General features: G+C 33.7%; 1 protein-coding gene across 1 annotated transcript; it reads right to left on the reverse strand.

Annotated features, from left to right (window-relative positions):
• Positions 1 to 29: 29 nt before the first annotated feature.
• On the reverse strand, positions 30 to 10219 carry LOC149602846 (uncharacterized). The gene is made up of 4 exons (XM_089860292.1): positions 9987 to 10219; positions 5700 to 5814; positions 5429 to 5601; positions 30 to 352 (listed from the first exon to the last, which is right to left on the reverse strand). The coding sequence occupies exons 1-4, from the start codon at positions 10068 to 10070 to the stop codon at positions 230 to 232; spliced, it is 495 nt and encodes a 164-aa protein (XP_089716418.1). The 5' UTR covers positions 10071 to 10219; the 3' UTR covers positions 30 to 229.
• Between the last annotated feature and the right edge of the window lie 913 nt (positions 10220 to 11132).

Here is an 11132-nt window from a genome sequence, read left to right on the forward strand (position 1 = left end):
ATAAATACATTGGAATGAAACTTAGTCAGTTAGTAAGAGAAACTCTCATAAAATTTTTACTTTCAGATTTACACATTCACTTAAAAAATCATAGTATAATAAGAAACCACAAGGTAATTTTTAAATTTAGGGTTGCGTACCCGGAAGTACCTTTTGACTTATGCTACTTTTCATATTTAAAAATACATTCCATTTTCTTCAGTTTTCTCAATTGAAAATATTACTGTTTTTATCCAACATTGAGAGAACCAGTACCAAACCGGCATATTATAGTTTTGATCTCATCTCCCTCGAGTTCCAGAGATGGGTGAAATCTAATTGTTAAGGTATTGGAAAAGCTACCGGATGGTTGCTGTAAAAAATAATGAAATGATTATTTCAGCAGTAGAATTTCACCTCAATGCCAGTCTGGGAAATAAGGATATTTTTTAAACTAGTCCTTGGGACCAGTGACCCCCCTCCCTATTGTTTGAAATAAAAAGCTGTTCTGCGGACTGGTCCCAGCCTTTGTTCTCCTATAGATTTGGAATTAATAAACTCGTCCCGAGGACCAGTAACCCCCACTTCTTGAATTAAAAACTCGTCCAAGCAATTAATAAACTTGTTTTCGACCAGAGGAAGTGTGATATTTCCCAGACTGCTCCATGCTACGCACACCGGGAAGCAGACAAACCGCGAAGCCGTATTTCTAAGAAAACCAAAGTAAAACAGCTTCGCATATTGGCGAGCTTAGAGCGATTAGCCGAAGTGCTTAGCGAGTATGGTTTGAAAATTTGCAAGGTCTCTAGTAAAGCTGGAGTTCAATATATTTGATGAAAATCCAATATCCTCCCTTAATTTTAATTAACATGGTTGTGTGAACTTCTTTTGAACCATGTTTATTATTTTTTCATATATTTTCATTTTACTTAAATTTTTACTTCCTTTTTACATTTTATATCGTTACCTGTTCTTCATTCCTTTTAGAACTTGGCTTATGGGTTTTAAATTTTTAAAAGCTCCAACAACCAAATGACTCACTATTAATGCGTCTGACTGTGGAAAAGAAGGTTGCGTGCTCGAATCACATTCAGATGTTTGTAATTTCAATTCTTCCTTTAAAATTTTTTACAGGCCTTCGAATTTTTTGAACTTGTTAATGTGGTGCTATTGTATCTCGTCCTCACTTCAGGTCAGTAAACTATGTGTTTGAACCCTGTCTAGATCAGAGCAGTTTGAATTCTGAGTTTAAAAATTTGTTTATTCGCTTTAAAATTTTATTAGGTGATGTGGAACATTGTCGCACTGATATCGCGCCTGATTCAGATAAAAAAGTTGAGTGATCGAATCAAGTGCATGCGAAGCGATTTAAATTCATAGATTTGAATTTCGCTTGTAAGTTTTAAATTTAAATACGCATGCTTTGCTCGCTGGCGCTAGGATAGCGCGTCAAACTTCTGAAACTAGAGCCTGACATATATTATAAAGGGGAGGGGGGCTGAGGTGAAGTTCGATTCCCATACCCCATGACATCACTCGTCAGAGTATTCAATGTCGGATGTCATCATGTCTGCACTTCAACTGTAGCTCTGGCTTGACAAGGATGGGCAGCAATAAACCAAGGAGTTTGTCAAAGACAAAGGCATAACAACTGCTTGCCCTCACCAAAAACAAAATCAGGCTGGCTTTCAGTTTCCTTATTAGAGACTGTCGGCTCAATAGACACCGGCACGTAATGTACATCGTTGATGAAACGCTTTGCACGTTCTGCCGGGAGGAATAGGAAACCTTCTCATATGTCACTCTGTAGATGTAGCTACCTTACGGCTCTGAGGATTGAGCATTTTGATATGCATTTAGTATAACCTCACCAGCTCTCCACTGTCACGGCTAATCGAATTCTCCGTTCCATCGACTGGACTCTTCGCGGTCTAACTGGTTCGGGTGTTGCAATATACTTTTGGTATCGATGCATGAAGCGCCAACGCGTCACCCCTTACAACAATTACAATTAAAACTCATGATATAATAAAGTGGCATGTAATTTCAATTCTTTGTTTTACATCTTATTTTCAATCTATTAGTTATGAAAACATGGAGTAAGAGGCACAGTGGCGCAATGGTATGGCGTGTTCCTCTTACTCAGAAGGTTGCAAGTTCGAAGCACGTACGAGTGAAATTAATTCGTTCTTTCACAATTTTTGGTTGGCCTTTGAAATATAATTTCATAATCAATGAACCTCAAAGAAACGATGTTTTAATGCAACATATAAATAACTAGTCTGACCTTCTGCAGTCTATATTTCGTTTCATCCCAAGCTGGTATTAAATTATAAGAGACGAGGAAGAGTTATCCACTTAGACAGGAAACACTAAATATTCTTTGGGAACACCCGTATGAACTATCTCCATGATAAGGGATGATGGGGCATTCTTAAAGGCTAGGGTTTCGAGAAACAAACCATTTGCCCCTTACAAAAATCTTCTTTAGAACTCTTTAGAAAATTCCTTGGGAAATTTCTTTAGAAATCCTTAAGGAGTTCTTTGGGAAATTGGGGAATATTGGCCTCTTTTTCTTTGGAAAATGCTTTGGAAATAACTTTGGAATTTTCTTGGGAAATATCTTTGGAATTTTCTTGGGAAATATCTTTGGAATTTTCTTGGGAAATATCTTTGGAATTTTCTTGGGAAATATCTTTGGAATTATCTTGGGAAATAACTTTGGAATTTTCTTGGGAAGTATCTTTGGAATTTTCTTGGGAAATATCTTTGGAATTTTCTTGGGAAATATCTTTGGAATGTTCTTGGAAAATATCTTTGGAATTTTCTTGGGAAATATCTTTGGAATTTTCTTGCGAAATATCTTTGGAATTTTTTGGGAAATATCTTTGGAATTTTCATGGGATATATCGTTGGAATTTTCTTCGAAAATATGTTAAGAATTTTCTTGGGAAATATAGGGAAGATTATGGGGTAAATTAATTTAGCCCTCTAGAAACGAGGATAGTTCTCACATGCAGAACCATATCTCAATGCAGGGAGTGCAGTTCTTATATGCTGAACAACACCCCTTATAGCACGGCCAGTTCTCGCACGCAGTGCGAAACTGCTTATAAAGTCAGACATTTAATCGACTTAAAAACATCCGAAAACGGCAGAAAGTTTTAACCTTGTGCAAATGTATGGGTTACTAAGTGGGTTTTGGAGGCTTCAATGGCCTAGCAGTAGACACAGATGTTGTTGTTAAGTTTAATAATGTATTTTCACTGAGAGTTTTTTGAGTATCAGAAACGCGTTTAACCTAATTTTATCTACAATATTGTTTAAAAAATATTTATTTTGGACTCCAATTGCGCTCGAAATAAAGATAAAACATGTCACAAAAGAATTAATTTTAGGTTAATTTTACTTTTCAAAAGCGAAAGTTTCGACCGTCAGCAAAGAGGGTAGAAAGAGGGGGAGTAGAAGGCTTGGCTGGAGTGTTCTCGCTTCGAAAGTTTACATCTAAGCTTCCGGTGTGCGCGCGCATCTTTCTCTGCCCTCTTATTGGTTCAAATACAGTGAACCGGATATTAGGAGGGAAATATAACAAAAAATAAAGAAGAAAAGCGAGAACACCCAAAATGCTTTGCCAAAGCCGCTAGCTTCAACTCCCCTTCTTTCTACCCTCTTTGCTGCCAGCTTATACTCCCTGTAAATCTAAACATTACGATTTTAATTACGCGTATTTTACTTTTAATTTAATTTATTTAAACACCTCACGAATTATTAAAGGCAAAAAAAACTAAACTAGGTAAATATGATAAACCATTTCAGCACTTGCTGAGCCTTAGCTACGGAACAACCCTTTGTGAAACGTTTTTAATTAATTAGCTATCAAGTCAATGTCTATGCAGGAAAACTTTAGCTAAACAATTTGGGTGAAAATATTTTGAGATAATTATATGTAAAACATAATTGCAAATATATCTGGTCCTTTGAAATTCATCTCTAGAATTCTTAACGATTTTCATTGGAAAATTAACCCCAGACCTTCTTTGGAAATTTATCTCAAGACTTCCTTAAGAATTTCGTTGAAAAATATTCCATAGACGTTCTTTGGAAATTTATCTCAATAATTCCTAACGAATTTCTTTGGGAAATTAACTCTAGACTTTCTTATGAAATTTATCTCAAGAATTTCTTAAGAATTTCGTTGAAAAATATTCCACATACGTTCTTTGGAAATTGATCTCAAGAATTCCTGAAGAATTTCGTTGGCAAATATTCCCTAGATGTTCTTTGGAAATTTATCCCAAGAGTTTCTAAAGAAATTCTTTGGAAAACAAACCCTAGACCTTCTTTGGAAATTAATCTCTTGAATTCGTAAAGAGTTTCTTTGGAAAATAAACCTTATACATTCTTTGGAAATTTACCACTAGAATTCCTAAAGAATTTCTTTGGAAAATATTCGTTAAACCTTCTTTGGAAATTAATCTCTAGAATTCCTAAAGAGTTTCTTTGGAAAATGAACCTTATACATTCTTTGGAAATTTACCTCTAGAATTCCTAAAGAATTTCTTTGGAAACTATTCGTTAAACCTTCTTTGGAAATTAATCTCTAGAATTACTAAAGAGTTTCTTTGGAAAATATTCATTAAACCTTCTTTGGAAATTAATCTCTAGAATTCCTAAAGAGTTTCTTTGGAAAATAAACCTTATACCTTCTTTGGAAATTTATCTCTAGAATTCCTAAAGAATTTCTTTGGAAAATAATCTCAAGACATTCTTTGGACATTTGTCTCAAGACTTCTTTAGGAAATTCCAAAGAAAGTCTTTGGGAATTGTTCCTTTAGAAAATGATCCCAAGGGCTCCATAGGGTTCCAAAGAATGGCCTTTGGAATTCTTAAGAACATTTTTGTAAGGGGCAGCCTTCCTAACTTTCGAGCAATTCTTAGTGAGCTATTTTATTGCGAGAAAAACTTTCCACCTATTCTTTTCTTAAGTGTAACTTGTACTTAAGCCTGTAGTGTTCAGATCAAATACACGATAAGACTGCGTGAGGCCAGGGTTAGGACGGGGGAAATCTTTTGAGGCTTTTTGAAGTTTTCGTTTCACGTATTTCCTTCATACAGCCAGAGCCAGTTAATGCCAATTACGGTTTGGGGGTTAGGGTTTTTACACAATTGCTTCTACTCCTCCCAAAGTAGGTTAAAAAAAGCTTTAGGGAGGAAAAACAGACTGACCACAGACTGACCTCCACATAAGTGGTTTTATAAATAATAATATTTGCCTGTAAATTTGTTTTTTGACGTACTTTGCTTGAGAACAAACTACTTCAATATATATACTAAACTGCAAACAAACAAATAACCGCTATAGGGTCGTAAAAAACCAGTGGTTCGCCACTGTTAACTGGACTTTGCAAATTTTCAATTCAAACTTTTTGAAGTAATTTTGATTTATTACCTCACGTGTCCCACAAGCAGAATCTTTGAGAGGCACTTTCAATTGATACCGTTGACCTCCATCACCCACGACTTTACAGGAACTATTTTTGGAACCAGCATGCACTAGGCCTTTGAAAGGTTTCGTGAAATTTAATTGAACTAGTATATCTTCAGATCCACAAGTCAACGATACTGAAATGAAGTGCGGTATTTTGCCTTATTAATACATCTATTAAACGATTGGTCTTGTCACTTTAAATCTATTAAACGATTGGCCTTGTCACTTTTACCTTGTGTTCTGGCAGTTGAGAATCCACTTTTAACCGTTCTTCCTCGTGTTTTGGCATCGCCATAGGACAATCTATCAAGCGATTGTCCTGAACACTGAATTAACAAACCGCAAAACTTGAAAATGAAAAAATAAATAAATAAAAATTAAAAAATAATTCGCAGACGTATGATTAATTTTAGATATGAATAGCGGAAAATTTAGAGCTCGGCATTATTTATCCATTATCCACAAATTGGTGGATAACCGATTATCTATAAACAAATTTGTGGATTATAATACGATTTAACATGTAAGTTCTGTGGATAATTTTCGAGTATGAATAAAGATAAAATATCGTGGATAATGGATAGATAATTCCGAGCTCTAGGAAAATTGAAAAGAATCAATAAGCATTCGAAAATTGTATAAATTCTCTCAAATGCTTATTCTAGCATTAAGGGGTGATCTCGTATCAGCAGTTCCCAAAACACAGAGGCGTTGTTCAAAACTGCTGTTTTGAAATAGCGGCCGCTGTTTTGGGAAATAGCAGTGCTAAACTAAAGTATAGAACAATTTATAAACCTACAGTTTGTTTTACCTATTATTTACAAATAAATCATCATATCCTAGCCTTATCTCGCCTAAGTTTTACAATTCTAATACTTTAGAGGTTGAAATAACTAAAGCAAACCTAACCTGACCTAGTATTATTTGGAGTCAACTAACCAAACCTTACCTGACCTGACACTGTCGGGGTTCACATAACCAATTCTAACCTTAACTGGCCTAATACCTTTGAGGCTCGAATAACCAAAACAAATCTAAACTGACCTTAAATGTATTAATAATATTGGAGTTCAAATAACCAAAGCAAACCTAACCTTATCTGACCTAATATTATTGGGGAATCAAATGTGAAACCTTGCCTAATACCAATGGAGTTCAAATAACGAATCCTTACCTCACTTGACCTAATAATATTGGGGTTCAAATAAGAAACCTTACTTAGCCTAATACTATTGGAGTTAAAATAACCAAATCTATCCTGACATAATGTAATTAGGAAACAACTAACTAATCCTATTCTGACTTAATAAAATTAGTGTTCAAATAACAAAATTTTAACTGACCCAACACTAATAGGGTTTAAATAACCAAAACTAACCAACATAACTTGTCCTAACCTAATACAATTTGTCTTAAAATAACAACACTTGAACCATGGATTAAATATACCTTACAGGGATAGTCATCTTGGGTAAAATATTTGTTCCAGGCGCCCCTGTCGGTCATTATTGTCAAAGACCGGAAGTTTCAAAAATACTGATGCACGGGGTTAAAAGGGGGCTGGGTTTCGTCTGCTATTTGTGTGAACATTGTAGGTCCATAGGTCCGTGGATTAAATATTTCGGAGCTCGAAACTAAGTTGTAAAACTTCAATTATTTTGTAATTTAAAATTATTTGCAACATGTCTGAAAACGCCCGATTTTTATCGAAAACGCGCGATTTAACGGTTTTATCATTTCACGCGGTCGACGCGAGATGGCAAAACATCAAGAATCTACTTCCGGATGAATCAGTAAATTTGGGGAACGGCGAAAATATCTGGCTGCCTTGTTTGAAACAAACGTGTTCAACTCGTGATATACTAAAATGTAGGGGGACATAACTATCCCTGAGTGTAAGGTATATTTAACCCATGCTTGAACTGACCTAATACTATTGGGGATCAAATAATCAAATTTAACATAAATTAATCAAACATATCTAAACCTATACTATTAAGCTACACCATCGCAAATGATTGTCGTTTATCACATCCCGGTTGCACTGCTCTTTAGGAAACTGCGACAACGGGTAAATTGCTTTTTCGGTAAACCGCTATTTAGGAAACTGCTGTAATGAGGACCGCTATTATGGGATCCGCTTATACGGGAACAGCTCGTGTGAGGGCTTCCCGCATTAAGTAACCGTGTTGAACGTTTGGTGGTTGCATCTCGACAGTAATTTCAGGATTTTTTTTTGTCTCATACAAGTTCTATCGTAATAGTAGCCAGCGAAAAATGCCGAGTCTTAACCTCATAATTGTCTACATATGAGGCTATGAGGCTATGAGGCTATGTTTAAATGAACGAATTAATAGAAATTCATAACTGACTGCATTATATTTGTTAAAAACGTGAGGAAAATTAAAACTAAATATTCAACCGTTATTTACGATTAACTGATAATTTTAAGAGAATACTTTAAAAAAACAATTTTAAGAGAATACTTTAAAAAAACAATTTTAAGAGAATACTTTAAAAAAACAATTTTAAGAGAATACTTTAAAAAAAAACAATTTCACATTTTTTTGGAAAAAATCACCTATAAATGAAGTTAAAAACAGTTCACTCATCTGATCTCCAGTTTCGTTTGATTATTTTTACCCTTTGGGATTTGAGCTAAATTGAATATATAAATTTAAGCAATGTTGTCTCGATTTATGTATAGACCTCAGGCATAACTTTAAATGGAAATCTTACTGTATCAAATATCTGACCAGAAATTTCTAATATAATTTTTTTCCCAAAGCCATATAACAGAGGAATGAATTTTTCTTTCTATAATTACCTCTTGGTAATTCTATAATTCTCTTGGTAATTCTACAATTCTCTTGGTAATTCTACAATTCTCTTGGTAATTCTACAATTCTCTTGGTAATTCTACAATTCTCTTGGTAATTCTATAATTCTCTTGGTAATTCTATAATTCTCTTGGTAATTCTACAATTCTCTTGGTAATTCTATAATTCTCTTGGTAATTCTATAATTACCTTATGGTATTGTTATAATTAACTTATGGTATTATTATAATTACCTCTTGGTATTATTATAATTACCTCTTGGTATTTCCATAACTACCTCTTGGTATTTCCATAACTACCTCTTGTTAATTCTATAATTCTCTTGGTAATTCTATAATTACCTTATGGTATTATTATAATTACCTTATGGTATTATTATAATTAACTTATGGTATTATTATAATTAACTTATGGTATTATTATAATTAACTTATGGTATTATTATAATTACCTCTTGGTATTTCCATAACTACCTCTTGGTATTATTATAATTACCTCTTGGTATTTCCATAACTACTTCTTGGTATTTCCATAACTACCTCTTGGTATTTCCAAAACTACCTCTTGGTATATCTATAATTACCTCTTGGTATATCTATAATTACCTCTTGGTATATCTATAATTACCTCTTGGTATATCTATAATTACCTCTTGGTATATCTATAATTACCTCTTGGTATATCTATAATTACCTCTTGGTATATCTATAATTACCTCTTGGTATATCTATAATTACCTCTTGGTATATCTATAATTACCTCTTGGTATATCTATAATTACCTCTTGGTATATCTATAATTACCTCTTGGTATTTCTATAATTACCTCTTGATATTTCTATAATTACCTCTTGGTATGTCTATAATTATCTCTTGTTATTTCTATAAATACCTCTTGGTATGTCTATAATTATCTCTTGTTATTTCTATAATTACCTCTTGGTATTTCTATTACTAACTCTTGGTATTTCAAATAATTACCTCTTGGTATTTCTATTACTAACTATTGGTATTTCTATTACTAACTATTGGTATTTCTATTACTAACTATTGGTATTTCTATTACTAACTATTGGTATTTCAAATAATTACCTTTGGTATTTCTATTACTAACTATTGGTATTTCAAATAATTACCTTTGGTATTTCTATTACTAACTATTGGTATTTCAAATAATTACCTCTTTATATTTCAAATAATTACCTCTTTATATTTCAAGCAATTACCTATTGGTATTTCTATTACTATTGGCATTTTTATAATTACGTCAAATGGGTGGCGTGCCCCTATGCGTATGTTTTTCTGTAGGTAATGTTGAATTTTTTTAGTGCTCGAAAATCAACTAGTACAGTGAGACCAGTGTGTGTTTATAATATTTTTTAAATGCGTTAAAATATACATAATATTAAGAACAATCCAAATATAAATTTGTTCAAGAGAAAACATTTATGACTACCAGCTCTAAACCCTGACTTTATTACATTTAATGTGATTTAATAAAAAAACACGGTTTTTAAGAAATACCTAAGAAACGAACAGAACGTAATATAAAAGCAGCTTGGAGTGGCATATTTTAAATCAAAACTATCTCATTTTCGGTTCTTATTTAATAGGAATTTTGCAATTTTTCTAGAAATACTGTATAGAATATTTATATAAGTAAGATCAATGCCAACTCACCAGAATCAACGAAAAACACGCGACAAAAACTGTTACTTTAGTATCAGCCATTTTTATAACATGGATGTTTTTCCCACGAAACATAAGACGACAAAGAACGAAAAAAGAGCTAGTAACTTTTCACCTCTATCTCATTTTGCCAAAACCTTCGGTTCCTTGAAGTCTGAGTCACAACAGACGTTAAAGTGGCTGAACCAACTGTCCTCCCCTTAACACAGAGAATGCGCCTACTTTACCCTCTAAAGCTATGGGAAACCGTTCATGTCCCCCTCCCTAAACATCCAGTTAAGGTAGAAGAAAAGATTAAGAAAAACTAGTCTTAAAAGTCAGCCTTCGTTGAAAATGGTTCATTCTCCAAACGCCCACGGTTACTACACTACATGCGTGAGACGTTTTCTAGTACGTCTACGGCTCTACGCTATTTGTTTCGTCAGTCCGTAGTACTGTCGTTAACTTTTGGGGTTCTTTTAAAGTACCTATATTTGTTTCAACTTGTTTACCCAATTGATTAGACAATTGTTATATGAAAATCAAATAATAAGAGAGCGTCTAGAGCAGAGCGGGACACGCTTTGTGGAGCTTAAAAACTCTTGGAAATATTTAAGTGTTTTAGATTTTTCGCTTAGAAACGCTTCTCCGCCCCGGACGGAAATGTTTTTCATTCGTATCTGCTATTCAGTTAACCTGCCGATAAACGTGGACTACTTTTCTCTCTCGTTTATTAGCATCAAGGCATATAAATCTCCATCGCTATGTAGCTTGACTTCTAGAACCTGTTTCAAAGAGACTTTTATCACCTAGGAAGTTGGGAGGAAAGACAAAATTTCTTTTTACCGATGACGAGGCTAGTAGTTTAAAGAAACTAGAAATTGACAAACAGAAGTTACTAATTTTTTCCATGCTCATGATGCTCTTAATTAATATTTTTATACGAGATCGGCATTGGACAGGGGTAACCAGATGACTAAAATTGCAATAAAATTGAATCTGATATATTCGAAGAATGTTCTTTGTAGGTAGTACCAAGATGGAAAAATGCACAATAAAGCCAAATGTTTAACGTTGAGAATTTTATGTTAAAATGTTTCCTTCCTGAACTACGGGTTGTACTATTTAGGAACAAACTATTTTTTAAAAATCTTAATG

This window comes from Phalangium opilio, unplaced genomic scaffold (assembly GCF_054372755.1).
Source record: "Phalangium opilio isolate 3A_F unplaced genomic scaffold, DU_Popi_V2 ptg000352l_1, whole genome shotgun sequence".
NCBI classification, from domain to species: domain Eukaryota; kingdom Metazoa; phylum Arthropoda; class Arachnida; order Opiliones; family Phalangiidae; genus Phalangium; species Phalangium opilio.

Coding starts and splice junctions, on each gene's coding strand:
- LOC149602846 (XM_089860292.1), bottom strand. CDS start 10,070: ATGTTTCGTGGGAAAAACATCCATGTTATAAAAATGGCTGATACTAAA. Junction 5,815..9,986: donor CGTGTTTTTCGTTGATTCTG/GTGAGTTGGCAT, acceptor TTCATTTTCAAG/TTTTGCGGTTTGTTAATTCA. Junction 5,602..5,699: donor CTCAACTGCCAGAACACAAG/GTAAAAGTGACA, acceptor ACTTCATTTCAG/TATCGTTGACTTGTGGATCT.